General features: G+C 44.7%; 1 protein-coding gene across 1 annotated transcript in view; it reads right to left on the minus strand.

Annotated features, from left to right (window-relative positions):
* The window catches only part of FOXP1 (forkhead box P1), a 103925-nt gene that overhangs the window by 14357 nt on the left and 66684 nt on the right, over positions 1–22884 (minus strand). Inside the window, exons 8-11 of the mRNA XM_082664555.1 lie at positions 14572–14655; positions 4442–4643; positions 4258–4337; positions 3552–3653 (exon numbers count right to left, since the gene is read on the minus strand). Coding sequence (XP_082520681.1) covers positions 3552–3653; positions 4258–4337; positions 4442–4643; positions 14572–14655 — 468 coding nt within the window. The remainder of the gene's footprint in view (positions 1–3551; positions 3654–4257; positions 4338–4441; positions 4644–14571; positions 14656–22884) is intronic.

The raw sequence follows: 22884 nt of genomic DNA on the forward strand, positions 1-22884 counted from the left end.
GCCAAAATATAAAAGTAACGTTAATACGACTTCAAAATCAGGAAACAGGTAAAGCATAAAACCGTCCCTTTTAAACCCACTTGTCTCTCAGACAAAAGGGGTAATTTATTTTAATTTTTTTAAACCATGAAAGATGATAATTCCTACTGTTAAATACGTTTTGCTTCTTTTTAATTCGTCAAAGTGTTGGCTTTAACACCTTCGACACATTTGCTCAGGTCTATTATGAAGAAATTGACATTGGATTTCTACCATCGAGAGTATCACCTCCTGTAGCTGATAGGACCGGGGCGGGGGCGGGGGCGGCAGTGAGTGACATGACCCTGCAGTGGGTCAGTATCCATTATCAAGCTAGGTCTTACCTTCCCAATTATATAAATGTTGGCCCTTACTATGGGCAAGTGCTTTTAATTAACTGAGAAAATGCCAAAGGAACCCATGAGTAGAACTCTCAATGGCAAAATGAGGATACTCTAAGTTGATGGTTTCTTTCCATAGACACGTTTCTTTCTTAGGGTTCAAAGTCATTTCCCGTCACTCCTAAGCTGAGACCCTTGACATGTGTAATCTGCCAAAGGAGCATCTCAACTGCAGGGTGAAGAGTTTTTGACATCTCATCCTTCCTGAGTTTCAGGAATAATCCGCACCCCTGACTTACACTAGGTACAGTTAACAAGCATGGCTTCATCTCTTTTTGAGTTCTCCTGGGTGAACGTGATTGACTGACACTCAAACCTGGACACGAGGCTATTTCAAAGAGACCCATATCATTTACTCCCAACTTTCTTCTTATAGGGAATGAGTAGGTGACAACAGGGGCTGGAGAAGTGGATACTTACACCACACCTCACATGCCTTGTAAGTCCCTCAATCCATCTGCTGCTATTGCTCACACAGTCTGTATTCCTCCCCTTAACCTGTGATATACTTCATCCTTCCAAGTGGCAAATCTTTTTTTTTTTTTTTTTTGCGGTACACGGGCCTCTCACTGCCGTGGCCTCTCCCGTCGCGGAGCACAGGCTCCGGACGCGCACGCTCAGCGGCCATGGCTCACGGGCCCAGCCGCTCCGCGGCATGTGGGATCTTCCCGGACCGGGGCACGAACCCGTGTCCCCTGCATCGGCAGGGAGACTCTCAACCACTGCGCCACCGGGGAGGCCCTCAAGTGGAAAATCTTGATCTCTACTTTGAGAGGTGTTTCTGTTTTTGGATGATCGCCATTAGCGACTCTGTGAGGAGTCATGCTAGAGAATGGTGATGTTTCTTGTCTGATACGGAAGACGAGAGAAGTGTTATCACGTGGCATGACGAACTGCTCACAAGGAGAAGCCACAGGACAAACGCTCAAGGAATTTTTGAGGAATGTCAGCATAACTGGGGTGGGTTCAGACTTCCAGCTGACTACGAAAGGACACCCCTGATTCAAACAGGTTTGATAGGTCTACAACAAACATCTCTGGAGAATGCTGGGCATGTTATAACTACAGCCAGTAGGGCAAATTTCCTGGCGTATAAACTGTAGTCTGGTCTTTAAGTGGGCACTTTCTTTTGTAATACTGCACAAAGGCAGAGGATAAAGGATGCTAAGGGTCTACTGTTTATCTCCTACCATGACACTGAGGAGGCTGAAATAAATAAACCCAAATTTCCTGAAAAAGAAAGAAAGAAAGAAAAAAAGTCCAGACAGAGCATGTGTACCTATCAGACACCTTACTGGGAAAAGAAATCAACATCTCATCCTAATCACTGTCTGAGTTTTCCAGTAAGTATCAAAATGTACGGAGGTGTACACTGTAAAGCCATGTCTGAAAAGCAGGACTGCTGTGGACCTGTCTGAACTATATAGCCGTGTAAATAAAACTGTAAAGTCAAAACTTAAGTTTTGTTTTCGAAGACTGTGCATCCAAGCAAAAGTAACTGGAAATGGAGAGTTTCCCACAAAAGCTGAGTGAACTCTTTCCACTCATGACTTTAACTGGGCATTTTATCTTCTGTCTAAGATGACAGTACAAATAAGGACACATGGAGAAAATTATACGTATTTATGAGTCATTAAATACTTCATTTAGGACTGTTTATATGAAGGGCACTTTTCCCTGCAGTTTCTGAAAATGAAAAAGTTAGATCTGAAGATCTGAGCTTAAATATCACATTCATAACGGGTAATTATTTTAAAACTTGATCATTCGCTATTTATAAAAGGCAATCTGAAGAAAATGTCTGCTTCATGCTTATACTTCCGAAATTCTGAAAAGCATTCACAGCTGAAGACTGTTTTCTATTTTACATCTCAAGGCAGGCTGAGGAAGAGAAGGGAAGGTTTTTGAACCTAGGTTCCTTCGGGGCCCACGTGTCTTAATGGAAATAAAAAAGCTACTTTGGGCCATCAGAGATGATTCACAGCTCCGTAAGGCTGATGAATTAATTCTTTGGTTATATTCTTTCAAAACGCTATTTGATGAAGAATGTAGTAGAGGAAACAGCGTTTTCTGTTTCTGCTGTTGTTTTTCTCCCATATAAATTACGAACGGAGCAAGGAAGACCTGTATGTCCAGCAAAGCATGTTTTCCTTGCATCCTATAATAAATTCCTATCCTATTTCTAATAAGAACGTGTAAAATATCCAAAAATGTTTGCATTTTAAATATTTCTAAATTTTTTGGAATTCAGGGATTACAAGAATTCTAGATAGTAGTAAAGGTGCGAAAAAAAATATATGACTCTCAGATTGTATCTGCTGCCCCTTTTTCTAAAGCAAAACTATTAAAAACCGAGAAATTTAAAGTGCGAAAATCCAAAGACTGGTGAGGGCTTAAACCGAATACAATGGAATCACTACTAACAGAACCCACGAACCAACTGCTGAACTGGGATTGAGGTATGTCATGTGACCCCCAAGCCTTGCTGGGGGCATCCCAGGTGGAGCTATGGAATCTGACCCGTTTTACAGCAAATGCTATTACAGTCAAGTCACATATTTCAGAATTTGCTTTTCTTCCCCAGAGTGCCTATGAATATCCGATGGACAGTCTCTCGACTTAAACAAACAAACAAACAAACCCTTAATAATACATATATTGGGTTCTCCTGTAATAACTCCAATATACCTTGCTAGTACTTGGAGTGCATAGGTTAAGGAGCTTATATCCAACCAATGAAAGTTAAGTGTATCTGATCAAGTGTATCTGATCATTTCTCCAGGTTCCTGATGGTTAAAAAAAAAACACAAAAGTTATCTACGCATTCTCTGCAAATACTGGTGGTGGCTAAAGACGGAAAACCATGAGGTCTGTGTACACGAGACAACTTCCTACACATTCCAACCAGAGAGAGATGATTTTACTCGTTATGCCAACATAATGGGACTCTTCCATCCCAGCATTTTAACCCCAGTGGAATTATTTTCTCAATCCAGTATGCCTACAAATTAGACTCTTTGAATGTAGCCAAACAATATGTTCGTAACTTACAACACCTGCATCTTACCGACAACAAACTCTCTCCTATAAATGCCAAGACCCAAGACTCAACAGGCCTGCAAGAAAGCTTACCTTCCATGTGGCAGCGTTACGCCGGAAGTAAGCAAACATTCGTGTGAACCAGTTATAGATTTCATTTAGTGTTAGCTGCTTCTCTGGAGATTCGAGAATGGCCTGTGAAGCAAAGGCAACAGAGAAAGATAATGTATGACCAAATCAACAGAACCGCCATTGTACGGTTTCTTGAAAACATAAAATAATCGTGACGCTGAGCTAAATCCTAAGGAAGCTTTCACGAAATGCTCTAAGATTAATGGCTGTATTTACCAGTTCAATAGCAAAATGCAAAATGGAATTATCTAATTGTTTGGAGTTTTTATTTCTGTTTCCGTACAGAAATATTAATTTATTAGTCATTCATAAAGCAGAATCAAAGAGAAATGCAAAACATTTCACTAGCTGATTAAAGCTCAGTAATTATTTAGAGCTCAGATTAATTCTAGGGATCAGAGATTACTGTAGCTTGTGATAATTGACTTGCCATCTTTAAACAGGCTCATTTTCACTGTTGTGTGAAATGAATTTCCTAATAATCACATCGTATTGTAATACTTAATCAAAAGCAATTATGTTATATATTGCAGATTTAAAAAACCTTATAGAACAGGTTTTAGCATGCTTGCATACTAAACGGTTTTAAATCTACTGCATCAATATAATACATCCATGTACACCTATACCTTCCGATATAATTTCTCATACCGCGTTATTTACTTACCTGCCTAATTAAAGATGCATATGTAAATGGTGGTCTAACTTCTGCGTTCTTATAAAATTCTTGGTTCTGCGCAATATCTGCTAAATAAGAATCATTGTCCTATTAATTATCACTTTTTACAAAGAGGCTGGTCGACAAGCATTGCCGATCACCGTTCTCCCCGCGGCAAAAATGGAGCATCTACCTGAAGAGATGGGCACGTTGTATTTGTCTGAGTACCGCCTGCGGATGGGTCCCACCGTGTGCATGCTGGTGGTGGTGATGACGGAGGGGCCTTGGGTGACGGGAGTGATGGGGGCAGTGGGGGTCGTAGGAGTATGAGGTAAGCTCTGTGGAGAAGCCTCTGATGCAGACTTGGAGAGTGTGACACTTGATACCAGATTCAGCTGTGAGGAAAGGAACAGTTCTTAGAAGACCTTCAGAAAAAAACAGAGCAACCAAGAAAGCATCTGCAATGCAGCAGGAATTATACAGGGGAGGCCTGGCTAGTTTTATGCCTCACAGTAGATTTTTATCATCAGCTGAAACAGGAGGCGAGTTCCCATGTAAAAACCATTCACTTTATTTACTTACTAAAATTTCTAGCATCCTGTCCTGTGATTCTTTTTTTTCTAATTTATTTTTTTTATTGTAGTTGATTTACACAATGTTGTGTTAGTTTCAGGTGTACAGCAAAGTGATTCAGAGACACACACACACACACACACACCTATATCTCTCTCTATATATACGCATATATTCCTTTTCAGATTTTTTTCCCCCATGTAGTTTATCAAATAATATCTCTTACGATGTTCTCCTTTCCTGTTGTTGCTGAGACAGGTTTTTTCCCAAAGACAGTTAAACAAGCGTTTACAGACCCAAAAGGGGTTACCTAGCCTGGTGAGTTTGAGAAATTCTGGGTCAGGACGTTTCTTTAAGCACGACTTTGCACCCTAGTATGCCTTGTAAATCTCGAAGCGGGAGAGGGAGTCCTTGTAGCCCCACGAACGCTGATGTTTCAGGAAACACCAGTTGGGATACACTGGTATCAACCTGAGCTCTTAGAACTTTCTGGAATGTGCTAGTACAAGCGAGAAACTGTTTTTACCTGATTTTAATAAAAAGGAAAGTTGTACTAAAACAGCCACATATAGCCACTGGCTGCACCACACTGGGACGGGCTCACTCAACTCCAGGATGAAACTTCACGGACGGGAACGACTGCTGAGAGGTTTGGCCTGTGACTTGTATTAAAAAGAGTGGCACCGGATCCAGTGAACATCCATTTAGTTCCATTAGTTGGCAGAGACTAATCTTTGAAAGCTTTCTCTGTCGCCTTCATTAAACTCTATCCAGTATGGGATTGGAATCATTTGTTTAAAAAGAATAGGGCATAGGAGAGATCTGGAACTGTAAAACATTTTAATTTTTTTCCTTCCAGTTTCAAATGTGTAGTAACAAAATGGAATAATCCAGCGCTTCAAGTCCGGAAACACACGCTAGTTATTTGCAGGAGCACAGAGGAAAATCAACAAGCCCTGTTTCGGTCCTTCCTTCCTTCTTTCTTTCTTTCTATCTGTTTCGCCTGCACCTTGAAGTGTTTCTCTAATTAATAACTGGAAACACGAGCCTGTCCCCCTTTGCAAAAACTCGTTGCTACTGAAATATTAAGTCTGGCTACACTGAAGAACTTGGTTGTTTTCAACAGAGTTCTTACAGTTTACCCAGAACTGCCCTCTGAGGAACTCGTAGCTGCCCCCAGTCCAAGAAAGTTTGGCAAAGTAGCCTTACTTGGTATCACTATCTCAAACCAGATTGTGAATCACTTAACAAATTAAGTCTGGTTCACCACTGCAACAGTCCTAAGTCCAAGACATTATTTGTGGAAAGTATTAAAAATGAGATTCCTCTGAGATCATAATCAAAGAACAGATTAAAAGAGAGTTCTAATTTGTTGGGAAGACTCAACCTTACTCATACCCTAGTAATGAGAAAGATCAAATATCGTTGAGAAAGTATTAATGGAAAAACATAAACATGGCACTGGAAACTGAACGCTGGGTTGCAAGCTTTTGGTTGGGCTTTCCTTTTTCTCCCTCCCTTTAAATGCTGACTCAGCCAACACCAGACCACCGCCGCCGCCACCGCCACCGCCGCACCCCACCCCGCCCCGCCCCGCCCACCACCAATCCCTACACCCCACGCTCCCCCATGCCTGATAAGAGCAAGCTGTGGAGATGGTACCACCCTTATGAATCCCCCAGCAAGCTGGGCAGACGCTGGGAGCTGCTTTTCTTATTAGTGCTGGAAACGTGACTTCGTGACACACATTTGCAAACTAAGTGCTCACGGTCCGGCGTAGCAGCCGCGGCGGGATGGAGCAGATCTGGGAAGGCTGGGGCTGACCTCCTCTTTGCCTTGGGCCTTCATCACTGACCAAGTACAGGAACAGCGTGTCTAAGCATCAGCCCCAGCAACGGGTCAAGGAAATCAGCGCACGGAAGGCTAATGCTCATCAGTATACAGCCTTTAAAATGCAGATGCTCTTAGGCTTAAGAGGATCCAAGCGCTCGGGAAAGTCACGGGGACCATTTGTAAAGACCACGCTGTGAAGCCCGGGCCACCGCCTGGTCTCGCTGAATTCTCATACCATCAGGAACACTTGAGATGTTGTTACTCACGTCTCACAGATAAGCAAACACAGGCTCACGGGAGATTAAATAACGTGCCCATATTCACAACCTGGACTCAAAATCACATACACACTGGAGATTCTAGGCCCTCTGTATAACAGTCTCCTTACGCCCAGACAACGGGAACCATCAACAGTATCCGGGTTCATTTTTCTGCACGCTCATTTTTGGAAGGGACCTGGGGATTAGCTTTTATCCCTGCTTACAACTGACATTCAATAAATCTTCCCCAGCAAACATACGGCAATGGGAACTGAAACGACAGAAGAAGGAACAGAACAGACAACTGCTGCCCTCGAAGGGCTTACCGTCAAATGCAGACACTGATCAAAGGAAAACAGGCAGAGCAACCGTAAAACAATTCCGAGAACTAACTCTGCTTCTGGGCTCTTCGGTGGAAGAACAGTACCCTCAACACCACGACGTTCTTTAAAAGGTAATGAAAATTATAATATAAATACAGCGTCCTCAGGGAATATGCACGCTCCTTTCCAGTTCTGTGAGGAAGATCACCAGGCCCACTGGGTTCTAGTTAATTGCCCAAACCCCAGACTCGTGGAAACATTCAGCAAGTGCAGGCCCATCTCTTGGGAGCTCACCTACAAGAACAGACAAGCCCCACGATACGGGTACAAAGTCATAAAACATGCAAAGAATGTCATTCTTGCAGCCTTAATACTTGGACTGTTTCTACTGAAGAAGCAACAGTCGGGAAGAAAATCCCTCCCGGTTAGCACGATCCACGAAGAAAGAGATGCAGCTGAATTTTCTGGAGGCTCTGAAACACAGGTACCAAGTGGAAATCAACACCAAGCCCGAAGAGAGCAGAGAGGGTTTTTTTTTTTTTTTTTTTTTTTTTTACCAGGCTTGACAAATGACACCGTGATTCACACCCACTGCTGGGCCGTCTCTAATAAGCCACAGAGGAAGTAGCCAATCTCGGCTAATTACCAGATAAAAATGTATTGTAAGGACTCTAATTAGGAGACGCGGATGGAGGTGATCTAATGATTAAATGCTGCATTCGACTGACCCCACCATCAATGTGCAGTGGTGCAAGATGTCACTGGAATATTTTGTAGAAACAGTAATTTTATTTCGAGGAGGGGAGGCAGTAATATTTGTAATGATGGCTATGAGGTAAACTAATTAAAAGACAGTTCCTAGAGGAAGAGGGTGGCTGAGAGCAGCTGTGGCCATTCCAGAACCAAGTGCCAAGTCTCCACAGAGGAACTGCAGTCAAGTGGAAAATTTCTGCCTGACCTCTGCCCCTGCTATTAATTTGCAGGAAAACTAATGACATATATACATATTCCCACAGAATTGCTCTAATTGCTAATTTGCCAAAGGAGCCCCGATTCCAAATCAAACACGACTGTAGCCTGCGAGGGAAGAAAGAACAAAAAGCGGTAAACTCCAAACACAGGGTGCTTCGCCTCGCGGAATCATCTGAAGGCTGAACCAACAAGTTAATGAAATGTCAACCTTGTCAACGGCGATCGAAGTTTCTTCACTTTTAAACTCCGGCTGGATGATCACATGCTGGTCTCGAGGAGAGACCATCTTTGGGGAGGAAGGTCACGAGGGAGTGATAAGATGCGGCAGGGGGAAGGTTTCAAGATAGGCTCTGCGTTCAAACCAGACCTGCTCTTTTCATTAAGGTCTCTCTCTGCAAAAACTGGACCCCCTACGCCCCCCACCACACACACAAAAGTTAATTACAGACGTAGAACAGCAGAGCAAACCGGGAACGGTGAGGGGTGTGCTGCAATCTTGCAAGATTCACCTGAACTGTAAACTATTAAAACTTAATAATAGAATCATCAGTTAGAAATGAAAGCACGTGTGCTTCGTGTTTCTGACTGTAGCTCAGGTTGGGAGAGAGAATTTTTTTCTTCCGGGGCCTGGAGCAGGAAGGGATGGGGAATCTGGGAGGGTTTCTTTTCCTATTTTTCAGATTGTGTTCATTTTCTATTTAAAAAGAAGTTGCTATGTTTAGAAAAGTTAGTAACTCTGATATTTTCTACATGGCAAGTTTCCATCATGTGATGATTTGGGCAAAGATAATCTCTTTGAAACGCCGGCCAAAAGCTTAAATTCTTATGTCACTTAAGATTGCCGTTGGGCTTTATTTTTTTAGTTTCTATGCACTCTCAACCGTCAGCTTTTCTCCCAGGTCAGTTCCAGGGGTGACTATCCTAGAAATCTTACCCATCCGAACAACTGGAAACAGCCCAGCTGCCCGGGACTCTGCTGAGCCCCTTTTCGAAAGATTTATCTTTCGTTTTTAAACAGTAACCTCCTCTCTCTCTTTTAAAGACGGTGAGTCACTCCCATTTTTTTAAAAATCAACAAACGGCTGAGGTAAACCCCAGACAGAAACAGACTTGTTGTAAGCATTCCCATAAGGACTCATCTGGATTTTTGTTTGTGCTCTTGCCTCGCTTCAGAACAGATGCTGAGAACAAAAGGCCAACCTGAAACCCAGACACCGAGGGACCCAGCCGCTCAGTATGGACTTTGGGGCTCACTCGCTTTTCTGCTGTTGGTTCGACTGGCCTGAGCAGGTGAATCCTAGACACGAATCCCTCGCGTTCAGAGGTGGCCTTTTCTGAGGCTGGAGGGACGGGAAAGATGTTACCAGATCGTGGCAGGGGGTTGGGGGGTGGCCCTGGGGAGAGCTCTCTCTGCCTGGTCCTGCTACTGCCTTAGATCTGGGCCCTGGCGCAGGGCAGTGACCGAGAAGGTGGTCGTCAGGATGAACCTCAGGGTGGGGGACTTCGCGAGAAACAGTATAGAAACATCCCCTGTGTGTGTGTGGTGCTTGCGAATCTCTCTTTATGACGGCATCAAATTATTCCCCCAACTCAAGAGCCAGGCTGCAGCGAGCAGCCCACAAAATCAGCCACTTCGTTGAGAGACCCCCCATTTGCGGAGCGGGGGGCATGGGGCGAGGGAACACACGGACGGACACTCTCTCTCTCTCTCCCTCTCTCTCTCTGTTTTTATTAGTAGCTAAAAACGATTTCCAAACAGTCCTAACTGCTACGGTTGGAGGAAACGAGAATGCGTGCAAAGGAAAATCTAATACTGCCTTTCGCCTCAAATAGCCAAGTTCTTGTGTTTTACAACATGTCCATAAAGGAGATAGTACCTACACTGTAATTACTTGCCCACCAAATCTGAAGGGATGTGGTTTCTCCAGCGCTGGGAGCTGTTCTCCGGTGGGTAGGAGGAGTACCCTAAAGCAAAGCCTACCTCTTACGTTCTCAGGATTATAGAATATGACCTACGGTATTCTCCTGACCTTATGATAGTGAAAAAGTCTTTTTCAAAAATCCTTAACAACTTAATAAAGTATTATTACAGACATGCTTCTTGGTGCTGGTTGTTATTATTTTATCCTCTGAGTGAGGCCTCCCTCAAGGACAAGCATTCACCCCCAAGCAATCCATTTTGGTGTTTACCTTGAGAACATGAACTGGTACCGAGTGTGGAACAAAAGAATATCATTCTCATGAGGACAGTTTACGATCGCCTGATTTTTCGCTTGTGCTTCTCTGAACACGGAAAAGAGACGAATCTTTTAAATCGCCAACGTACAATACACTTGGGCCATTCTGTACGTATGTCAAGCCCGCCTCTGCCCACTGTATGTCCCCCATTGCTAGAATGTACAGCTCTGTTCTGGTAAATTTTTCCAAGCAGGGGCCAGCCTTAATAAAATTAAAAGCTTCTAAGTAAAATTATGACAAACGAAAAGCTTATTTCAGCCGCTGTTGGCCATTCCTTTCTCCCCTCCACTCTGATCATCTTCACACACTTCCCCAGTTCCCTTCCTCAGAGACACAGACACACGCACCTACTCTTAACCCGAGAAAAGAGTCACGAAACTCGCTTCTTTCCACTTCTTCCTATTCATCTTTTAGGTTTCACCTTAGATGTCACCTGTCCCAGAAGTCTTTCCTCAACCCCCACCGTCTAGGGCAGCGGTCCACACACTCACTCCCCGACAGCACAGCTCATGCCAGGGAAAGCCTGGGAGTGTGTCTTTGGTAGTTGGTCCCACGAGACCCCAAACACCTCGATGGCAGGGATGGTTCTGTCTGGTTTAACTACCCTATGTCTTCCTGTCGCACGTCCAGTAAATATTCGTTGACGCAATAATTCGATTTTAAATTCAGGAATTCTCTTCACGAAAACAGCGTGCACTGCAGTTTGAGTCCTGGGTATAATTACGAAAGGAAAGGTTTTTATCGGTTTAAAAGATTTTCAAGCAAGCAGGAGGAGATGTTATCGGAGGCACGTGTGGAACAGGACCGCCGTAAACCCCTATTCAGGTCCTCTCCACGCTTTCCAGTGGGAGTCGCGCTCAGACCCACGCCTAAAAACTTGGGATTCTCCCGAGATGAGCACAGCCTCTGATTAGCCAAATGGGAACATGAGTTCCACAACAGCGTCCAGCGAACACGTCTACGGGCTGCTGTCAGAACAATCCAAGAAGGTTTTGGCAGTGAAATGGGAACGGGTTGGATGACTGGACACAGCAAATGACACTTACCACCCAAATGGCATTTAGTGAAAAGCAACGTTTACAGCAAAGCATTCTATCACTTAGTGACTAAGGATTTTAAAATAAACACCGAGTTCCTTTTTAAACAGAAATGGAAAAAAGAAAAGAAAAAAAAAAAAAAAACACTCCACAAACTTCCTGGCAAGACTCTAACGTGAGAGTCCCCAGCTAAGGTTAGATCTGAATCCCAGGGACTGCTTCCTTCAAATCAGAGAGTCTAGAACGATAGGCATCTGAACATACACCGTGCGTTCTACTATTTCAGGTGGAATAAATCAATTACAAGCAAAAGGGAGTCTTCTGCACCTTAGAACCGATCATCAGATAACTCTGTATCCCTAAAGTTGAAAGCATCAAGGGTTTGCTCTACGTCTGTCCACCCCTCCCCTTTTTTTGGGCAAAGAAGTAAAAATGTATGCAAAACACTACACGTCTACCTTTTATAATTAATTTCCCAATGCCTCACCTACACATATTTTAATAATTCCCAAATTATAAGATGGTATCTATAATAAAATTTTCTATTTTCCAATGAATGAAAAGAAGGCAGGTTCTCTCTGGCAACAGAGTGTCACACAATATGTGCTTGTCAGGCACCAATTTTTACTTCTTACATGTAAGTTACAGGATAAGGAATTTATAATGCTGCCTGTGAAGGGAACCACTTTTCATACACAAATGTGATCTTTTTTTTTTTTTCCCAAAGGGTAATACAACAGTCCATTTACATAAACTAATCCAAACAATCTATGTATTTGACAATGGCAAACCTCACACAGACGGCCTATTGTTGGTTTACATCTTGGAGTTCTTTATATTGGCTTGTAGCACGGCTCTAACTGTCAAAGGTTTGACTTGGACTCCAAATAAATGGTTATAGAAGTGCTGTGCAGCGATATTGGACTTCTTTGCAAAAGAAAACCTGCTGCGTACGAATTCAAAAGCTATTAATTTTTCAGTCAAAAATATTCGTGCCTATTTCTTTTAATAAAGAAATACTGTGCTGAGCTACTAAGAGATAATGTTGACTAGTGGTAGAGAATTTTCAACAGAGCAGTTAAAAATACATTTAGTAGGAGGTCCCCCTTCGAAGTTATAATTTTCCAGCATGTAAAACATTTTTTTAAATACTAATCAAGACAAACCTTCCTGCCCTGTGCATTTCCCCCAGGACCGCACTTTCCTGTTTATTGGCTGCCTAACACGGGTCCTCATGGAGATTCCCAAGGGTCCCTTTTGTGGCCTATGGAGGCCTATGTATATGGCGCTCCCTGCCGGCATCCAGCGCCATCGCTCGCTGAGTGCCCCGTGGGGTTTTGCAATTCCTTTTCTGCTTTTATCCCTCCTCCTCCCAAGGAGCCTCATGATCCCAAATGAGTATATTCCTAGAGTGCGGAGTCCAAACATTATTCTAGTTCTCATAGTTAATATCTAACCTCATATCATTGGTTTTAATCCACGGAGGAAGGAGGAGATAATCGCATTCTCTCCCTTGTTGCTAGGTTTAGAGATGCAAACCCTTCAACCTGGGGAAAACCATTTCCCTAACCAACGACAACCATCTGAAGACTTCCAGAGAGTTTCAAGCTCCCTATACCCGCTGGAGAACTCAGTGGATCTCATGCCAGGATCTTACCAATTTGCTCACCTGGGTTCATAGTATTCCCAGGACCCTCCTTAAAAGAAGGGGTTGACAGGAATAGCACGGAGAGCACAGCTGACTACTGACTCCACGATACTGAATGGCCTCCCCCTGCCCCCCTTTCTCTTGGGTAGCCTACACATTGGGTCCTACAGCCGTTTACTGCAAAATACATGGAAACCAAGGGCTCTTCCCTAGTAAAAATGGATGTGCAAAGTGTTTAATGATTTTATGTCCTATATCTCAGTAATGTGTTCTGTTTCAGACATTAATTTTGTCTGCCAACTGCATCTTGGCAGGCTACCATATTTGCTGGGTTAATAGTCTGACTCCGTTTTATTTCTATCACCATAAATCATACATGTATGGGTGTATGTTTGCTTTATTTATAGGAAAAAATCAGTCAAAACAGATAAACCAATACTTTGCCATTACGCCGCATCACTGCATATTGATTAAAATTGCTGGTACTAACTATAGATTGTCAACGCTCAATTAATTTTCACACAGTGACTCCAAGCAAAATCAAATAAAGGCAGTGTACCCTTAAATTTTACAAATCTTAAAAATCAAGAAGCAAAGCACCCTCTCCATTGTGAATAATCAGTTGAAGCTACTAGATTTTGAGAACTGTAAGTGTACAAGAAACACAACTGTGAAAGCGATCAATTTGCAACAAGTAATGAGGCCTAAGACAGGATTTGGGGTTCAGCTACCACACTTCCACTCTGATATTAACTGTCTGTGCTTGGTGACACTCTTGAACGTCAAATAAAAGGGAACAAGGCAAGAAGTAAGAGATTGCTAAAAGTGAAATGTAATTTCAGGGTACCATGTTGGGTCTCCTCACCGCGAAGGAGTAATGTTCGCTTCAAACTCTTCAGTGACCGTTAGATGTTCTCTGTAATTATAGCCTCTGACTATTCCGACAGTGTGTTTCCTCTTTCTTTCCTTTCTTGCAGTTAGACTGGACTGGACTATCCCTCACTCCTTTTCTCACATCCACTGCCTCTTGGCTAAACCATGCTGACATGCCTTTTTCCTCTGCTTTCCTGGTCTGGCTGTGTTCTCTCTGTGTTTCCACCATTGAGAAATCAGAAAGATTGCTTTCTGTTCTGTTTTGTTTTTTCCCTTCTAGTGAGCTCTCGTAATATGTTTTAGTACCTTGGTGTAGCATCAATCATCTGTCCCAAAGAAGAGCTGATGGTGGGGCCTCGTGGCTAACGACTGTGCCTGAATCATCCCATATCTGTCTCCCTAAATGCCCAGCACACTGCCCTCTTCATAAAAGGTAATCAGAACCAGATGGAGCTTAAGTCTTTCACTACTCAAAGCTGCCAGACTAGGCGATCCTCCGTCCTTGGGGTAGGGAAGCAGAGAAGCAACACTGTAGGGTTCCCCCACGGGCGTCATTCAGTACTTACGGGCTGAGGGGCAGTTTTGGGTTCCGTAGACTTCACGTGCAGGTGGGTCATCATGGCTTGCAGGCGCTCTTTGTCTTTTGCAAGCTGGTAGGGAGAAGACGCTTTGTTATTTCTTTGAATGCAGATGCAGTACTCCTTTAACATCCCAAATGATACACATTCCAAATCACACTATGGCCCCCTGGCACACGACAAAATGTGCATCAGTGCTTAATCGTTTTGAAATCTAGACGACCACTGCCAGGCTCCGAGTTACTAGAGGTGTTGGTGTGCGATTTCTCCACACAAGATGCACGAGTCTTTAACTGGGAAGCCCTAGACCTGCTGGCACCAAGGAGTCCCACGGAACACAGACAGCTACGAGACAAAACCGTGAATCACGCCTGTTCACCAACCTGATTCAGGAGGAAGCCAAAGGAGAATAAGCTAGGGAGCTAAAAACTCGTAAATGCATCCGTTGGGGTTGTGGAGAAACTCCTAGGCACACAGATACACTTACGCAAAATTAACTCCATCTTTCTTCACAGGTAGGCACAGGTGAAGACAGCACTGGCCAGCAACTTTGGCAAGGCAGGCAGAGAGCCCCCATTTTCGAGTGAATGCAGAAAAAGCTTACTCGTTTCACGGACTCAGTATGTGAGTACCTACTATGTGCTAGTCTCATCGTACCAAAACTTCAAGTCTCCTCATTCTATCAAACGTTATCTTCTGAAGGCACATGAGTTGCTAATTGGATGTATGCAGTAGGCACTCAGACACTACTTATTACATGCTGCCTTCTTTATGCTTGCCGTGGACTCTTTCATACACAATGGTATCTTTGATAGTTCAAGATCGTTGAGCATAGGGGACATATGACAATTATGTCTGTAAAAGAAGTGGGAAATGTATCCCCCCCCAAAGGTACAGATATTAAGAGAACAGCTGTAGAATTTTGGGGAAATGTAGAAGAGATTAATACCAGAGAGAGAAAGGGGGGGGGGAGGAAGGGAGGGAGGGAGGAGAGGAGGAAGAGGGAGAGGGAGAGATAGAAAAAAAAATCTTCATTCAGTACTTTTAAAGACTATTTGTCCAAAATAATGCCTTAAAGTTGGAGAGAGACGCATTCCATCAATGTCACATAATTAACATTAAATCTTTTAAATAACAATTAATTTTTTAAGTCTAAAATTATCTGCCCCCCCCCCCAATCAAGTAAGACTCACATTTTTAAAGCAAAGTGTGTTTTAAGGGAGGGGTATGTTTCAGGAATTGGGGCAAGGCAGAGAAAAGGGAAAGGGTACAAAAACAAGAAAGAAAAAGCTTTCGGCTTATCCTAACTGGATGACTCAGTCTCAAGCCATATCACATTTGATTTTTTTTTTCTTTTTATTCCCTTGTGGTTCAGGGAGGAATAAATTAAGAAGAAAGAAAGAAAGAAAGAAAGAAAGAAAAAAGCCTTCTAGTGTTAGCATTTATCTTTCAACAAACAGGAAATGAAAATGATACCATATTAGGAGCCACTTTATGTTATTCACCCTCTGTTCTTTAGTCAGTTATTGAACAGCCAAACTAAAAGATGCTCTGAACACATAATGCTAAAGGAATTTAGTTTTCCAAGTGGCTCAGTTAGAACAATTAAAATGTTAGCAATGGCATTTTTCTAGTTATTTGTTTTTTTATGTAAGTGTCCTAAGTTTTTCGACGTTACAACTAAAACATTCTTAGATTAAGAAACATGTTTTGTTTTAAAATTACTGTGGAGCAGAAGGAATGGAGGCATATATATCGTTCTTTTTAAAAACAAGAAGTGGGCTTCCCTGGTGGCAAAGTGGTTGAGAGTCCGCCCGCCGATGCAGGGGACATGGGTTCGTGCCCCGGTCTGGGAGGATCCCACGTGCCGCGGAGCGGCTGGGCCCGTGAGCCATGGCCGCTGAGCCTGCGTGTCCAGAGCCTGTGCTCCTCAACGGGAGAGGCCACAGCATTGAGAGGCCCGCGTACCGCAAACACCAAAACAAACAAACAAACAAAAAACAAGAGGTGGTCTGTTGTACTGAACGTTACAAATTAAAGGGTGGGGGGTGATATTTACTGAAGAGTCTGATGAATATTAATCGTGACTTAATTTGGGGGTGAACACTGCTGATGGAGCAATTACAAAGACCAAGTAGAGGGAAATCCAAATTCCCAGCACCAAAAGAAACCATCACCTCTCTCTTCCTTCCAGATATCTACCAGGCTGACCTTTTACTGATCAAAGGTGGTAATACCACGTGGCAAACACATACCTAGAATTTGTATACCCAGCCACCTCCATAACCCTGGTGGTTTACTGCCGTAGGGAATCTTTTCTTATTTTCCCGTGTGAATATTACTTAGAATTCATCGTCCATGTTGAGAATTATCCAGGTTCCTTATTTTGCCTCAACCTCAAGCCTACCATCCTAGTTCTGCTTTACTGTGCAAAGGTGGGCAAGGTTACAGGAAGAGGCAAAAATCCAAGTTTTTGTTGCTGTTTATATGAGTGTAAACTAGCATGTCCTATATATTCTTGGAAGGGTTTTGGATTTTTATCATCAATAACAGCTCTAACTCTACCACAAACTGTTGTAACAATTGAAGGAAAAAATCCGCCAAACTCACCTTTGGGGTTTTTTAAATGCAAAACGGCTAAAAATTCACACCTAGTGAAACCAGCTCCTCTGTCTCAAGTGCCTGTCTTGCATTTACAATACTCACTGGTGCTTCGAAAAGCCTGCAGATTCTTTAGCACTTTTTATGCCATCATTCCATGAGCTCACCATCCCCATCGATTTTCATGGCATCCCTTCATTATTATAATATGGGAATACAAACATTTAATATTAGCAAATATATTCCAGCGTTCCCTCTACTGAATCCCATGACAAGCAAAGAAAAGGAAGATGGGAAATTCAGTCCGAAGGTCAACTAAAAATGCAGCTGACAAATTTACCCGTCTTTTTATGTTGTGATATCAAGAGAGAATTACCCTCTCAAAGCTTTCCCGGTGGGTACAGGAGTACCACCCAGCATAAAAGGAATGACAACAGGACACACGTTAAAGGGAGCTGCTTGTGCAGTGTTTGTTTACATTAGCACGCTTGTGCCCCGTTCTGCAGAATGACAGCAGAGTCAAAAATGGGCTAAAAAGGACGTGGACCCAACAAGCAGACTTCGATGGATTTGAATCCGGGCTCTGCGACTCTGAGCACATTATGTAACCTTTTCAAGTATTTTGTTTCTCCTTCTAAATATGGAATAATAATCTCTGAACTTCCAAGAGTTGTTTTGAGGATTAAATAAATTCTTGCACATAACAAGCTTAGCATAGAACCTAGTGCTTCGAGAATGCTCAAAAAAACCTAATTCCTTCTCTCTCGTTTTTTTTTTTTTAATAGGAAAGTTAAACCAGTCAAGTCTATCGACTTCTACTGGCTGAGTATATGTTAGGAATCTGGATCAACATAACAGGGGTTCGGTGGAGTTTGCAGCTGGGCTAACTGGGGGGGAGAATTTTGATGTTTTAAAGAAGGGAACCAGAAGCGCGGGAAAGATAGGCCCATTTCTCATGGATTTACTTCCTTGCTTCTCACTGTTATCTGTCCCTCGTCCTAAGCAAACGCTTTTTCTCCCCTCGGATGATATAGGTCATCCCCTTTTCTATTACCCATGGCCTCAAGTTAGGCTTTAGATAGTCCACACTGGGCAAGACCGTAACGGGGGTCTCGCTCCAGACTTGCTGATAACTGCCGAAGGCTAGGGGCCCCGTGTGCCACCTTCAAAGATAAAAACTAAGGGAGATTACGTTCATCCTTTCAGCAGAGAAAAGGGAACATGGTTTGGGGTTCACTGAACACCATCATTCTCTACACTGTCAGGAGGACTACTCATTTTAAGCCCAATGTGGCGGTTCTCACTTGTGAGAAAAGAAGTCTTGAAATAAGCGAAGGATTTGGGATGTGGGAAAAAATGCTGGAATTACTGAGGATGGAGAGAAGAAGGGGCCCGGCCACTCATTCGATTTCACAGAAGCCCAGACGGCTGTGGCTAGGTCAAGTCTTCTGGTCCTCGTGTCGTGTTTTACAGCTGGGGAAGCTGAGGCTCACGGGGGAGAACTTAACCCGAGGTCGTGGAGCTGGGAAGGCGCAACGCTAAGGCTAGAATCCTGGTGACAGGATGCTTGGTCTGACCTTCCTACACCGCTGTGATCCCAGACATCACCTGGGACACTGCCTGGGAACCCAGATCTCTGCCTCTCTCCCTGCCTCCATGCTGCCCTCCGTAGGCAGAACCGCGGGCAGTGGGGGCAGGGTGGAACGTGCAGTGTTACCCAGGTTATGAGGCGGCGAGTCCGGGTTAGTGCAGTGGTGATCCCCAGATTCACGGGGATCTGACCTAATCTTGCTGAGCCCAGTCCTCCAGGGGACAGACGAGGGAATAGGTGCTTCTAAGAAAGGCCCCAAGGGTCCAAGTCTAGCGAGGCACGTTGGGAAGACACCACTCTCTTCCATGGACTGAGCGTGCCTTACAGGGGGGCGGTCCAGACTTCCTCAGCAGGGCTGCATACAGTGACGGCCCCAACACAACTGACGGAGGAAGAATGGATCTTGTCACCTGGGGTCTCTTACGGGCGTACGATCCAAAGGAGAAAAACAAGCCAAAAAAAAAAAAAAAAAAGCGGCAACTGGAAGGAGGAGAAATGAAACTCTCCTAACCAAACTGAGTATTTACCAAATAGCTATTTTCCAGCCACTGTCTCTAACTGTGGTCATGCGCAGGCCTTCACAGCTCGGTCTTGAAGGCCAACTCCAGCTCTCAGGGGGTAGGCAACCTACGGCTCATTTCACCCCAATCGAAGAATTTCCCGACTTGTACTGTATTCTGTCACCATCTTAACATTCCTCACATGTTATTATTAAAGACTCTCTTGACATTTCAAGCAGACGCACACTGATACTCTGTCATAGTCTAGGAATTCTAATGCTCCTGGAGTAAAGCAGAATTTTAGACTATGAAAAAGCAGCGTCTTGGTCTTCCAAGGGGGGATGCGGAAGTGAGACACGCAGAGACCCTGCGTCTCTCGGCCCCTGGCACGGAGCAGTGGCAACATGAAGCTACGATGCTACTAGGACTTCTCTTTCCCCAGCGCCTCTGAGCCTATTCAGAGAGAGTCACGAGGCTCTAGGAGGCCACCGCTGTGAGGAACTGTCCTGAGAACTGCTTTGAATGGGGTCAGAAAGGTCCAAAGGGGGACCCGTGACGGATAATATACTTGCGAAAGTCCAGGAAGTTGTGATTACAAACAGCCCCGCTGACGGTAGAGGCATCACAGGTGAAGTCCCCAGTCACTGGTTTGTGTTAGGCTTACTGTCTCTCCCTCTGCTATTTGCAACTTGTGCACTTTTCTTTCTGCTGACATTTTCTTAGAGCTTACAGTTCCTGGGGTAGATGGATTTGGAAAACTTCAGAATGAGCCCGGTGCCGCTGAGCTCCAGCCCTGGCCCCGCTGCCACGACTGCTGGGGAGAAAGCTCCTCGAGGCAGAGGACAGCGTGGCCTCACCAGCCAAGTTTCAAAACCCTCAGTCTGTAAGGCCTGGGTGTGTGCAGAGAACCTCATGGGGTATAGCAGAGCAAAAACTGGCCACCCCAAAATGTCTCTCTGGCATGCAGATTATTTCGAGCTGAAAAGACTCAAGGCCCAAAAGACTCAGACACTTTGACCTTCCCTGCAACTGCCTAAAAGAATTCAGAGGGCCTGTCGGAACAGAGGCATCACCAGCAGGATCTGCAAAGAATATGGGCTAGGAGGTAGGGGGTGGGAAACTCGGCAGGGCCCAGAGATCAGAGTCCACTCTGTGTCCCACTGTCTCCGTGTGGTCCCACAAACATTTATTTACCAAACATTTACTTTTCCATTGCCCTGTGAGGTGCCTTCCTCCCCTCTGAAGGCCCAAACCCCTACCCCCAACACCCTCTTTTGTCTTTAGCTGAAGATGGTATTTATGGTGAGGATTCTGGCCATTTTGATAAGTGACTCCGTTTTTCCCTGGGTCACTGCCGTGTATACACGCTGCTACACTTTTGTTTGATTTTCTCCTGTTACTCTGTCTTCGTGTCAACTGAACTCTGAGGCCAGCCAGAAGAGCCCAGACGGGGAGAGGAAAATGTGCCCCTCCCTAACAGGGCCATGACGACCCCTGTGTAAAAAGCCATAGAGCAGCACTGGGCAAGCGAAGGAAGATGGGTTACAAAGGCTGGGCTACAATCCCAGGGTCGGCCCATCACCTGCCATTAGCTTTGGACAAGTTAATCAGATCGTCTATACCTCAGTTTCCTCTTTTGGAAGCTGGGAGGGCACCAGTTACTTCTCTGACTCTCAGAGGACCGTCATTGTTAAGATCACCATCCGTTTCGTAACACCTTCTCAGAGAGCAAGAAGAAATACTCCATTAAACATGCTCATGTTAATCATGTATGAGACACATACTGATTTCCAAAGGTGAGATTCACCCTTTGAAACATGACTCTCGGGATGGAGGAAATAGGGTAGAATCTACTCACAGAGGGGTTGTGAGGATTCAGTGAAGTTAAGGGTAAAGGCACTAGGACAGTGCCTTGGCGATACAGTAGGAGCTCGATAAACATCCTTTCAAATGGCTTCCGAGCTCCTTTAGGAAACAGTTACAAGCAGAATATGGGCAATCCACAGATCTCTCCTACAGCCGACGGATCCCAGTGGATTGGGAGGGTAACCAACTCATCCCAGTTTGCCCAGGACTCTCCTGGTTCGGAAACTGAAAACCCCAAGTCCCAGGACTCCCCGAGTCCCAGGTAAGCAAACTGCGATGGCTGGTCACCATCCCATCCTGTTGAACAGAGAGTTGAATTTTAAAAAGAACACAATAGTCTTCCACTTTCCTTCTCCCTCCACTACAACCTAGGCATATTCTCAAGAGGCTCCTTTGGGCTGGAATGTCCTTGCCAGGAGCTCTTTTCCCTGACACCTCCACATTACAGGAAGGAAGAAGCTGCCTTACTTATCTAGATCCAGGGCTTGGAACACACTAGGTGCTTGATGAACAGCGACTGAATGGAGTCAAATGACTCACGCATACAAGGTCTGCACCCCTCCACCCGCACTCCCTGCCGGGGGCCAGGCAGTTCATCCCCATGGGCTGGGTGGCTGCTTCTCCCCTTGGCTGCTTTCAGTATTCACTTTCAAGGGTCTCGAGGCTGAGGGCTTGTGGGGAGGCTGTCCTGAGGCGTGTCCCCCGACACATGCTGCGCCCTGGACATGATACGCAGGCCGAACCCCCCAGGCTCCTTTCTTCTTTCCTTCAAAGTCCATCTTCATACACCAGAGAGGCTGAGCTAAGGACTGAGCAAGGTCACACGGTCACGCAACAGATTAAAAAGAATAAACACGGCCAGAGAACTGTATCTATACCACGAACGTCTCAGCTTTCCAAGACAGGCAAGTCCATCAGAAGACTGTTTTCGCTTGTTGTCTGTTAGACTGAATGCTTTTCCCTTTTTCCAAAACGGAATTCTGACCCAGCCACCGACATACCTTATCCCCAGCTCGATGGCTGAGTGAACCCAAATAACTGGATGAATATGGGTTTAAATCTGGGGGACAGCAGGTGCTCAACTCTCACGGAAGCTTCAGGTGCTTCCTTACGAGGCTGGCCATGGCACTGGGGGGATGGGGGGGCGACCCTGACTCTCAATACATCCCCACTCCCTGTGTCTCTGCCCCTCCGTCCTGTGGGGAGGGAGCCTTACGCTCATGACCCACGTGAGAGCGTGCACGCCGACGGCGGGGATTTCCCCTCCGCTTCTAACTCATTTCCACTGACTGCCTATCATCCAGAAGGTGACTCTTGTCAACAGAGAACATCTAACAGGTGGAATCTTAGAATACATCCCCTGACCTCAAAAAGGACATTCCCTGCCCTCGACCCAAATGATTTCTATGGTGTCCGTCTGTCTTCATGCTAGGTGCCTACGTGCACAGTGCAGAATCTCACGTCACTTCTCGACTTGCTGGTAAGGGTTGGGGTTAATCCCCATCCCGTCCATTGACAAATGTCAAAAAATTACAACTGCCTCTGTAATAATGAAGTGCAGTTAGAAACATTCCAAAGGGCTTCAAATGCCCACTAAGATGTCTTTTTGACCACCGTCGCCCCCCACTCCCCGGCCTTCTCTCTCAGTGAGACCAGTAACAGGGTGGAACATGAATTAACCAACCTTTCTCTGTCAACAAGCTCTACATAAGGAGTCCACTGCTAAGAAGACGTGCATTATAT

Source organism: Grampus griseus, assembly GCF_964374135.1.
Source record: "Grampus griseus genome assembly, chromosome: 10".
Classification (NCBI taxonomy): Eukaryota; Metazoa; Chordata; class Mammalia; order Artiodactyla; family Delphinidae; genus Grampus; species Grampus griseus.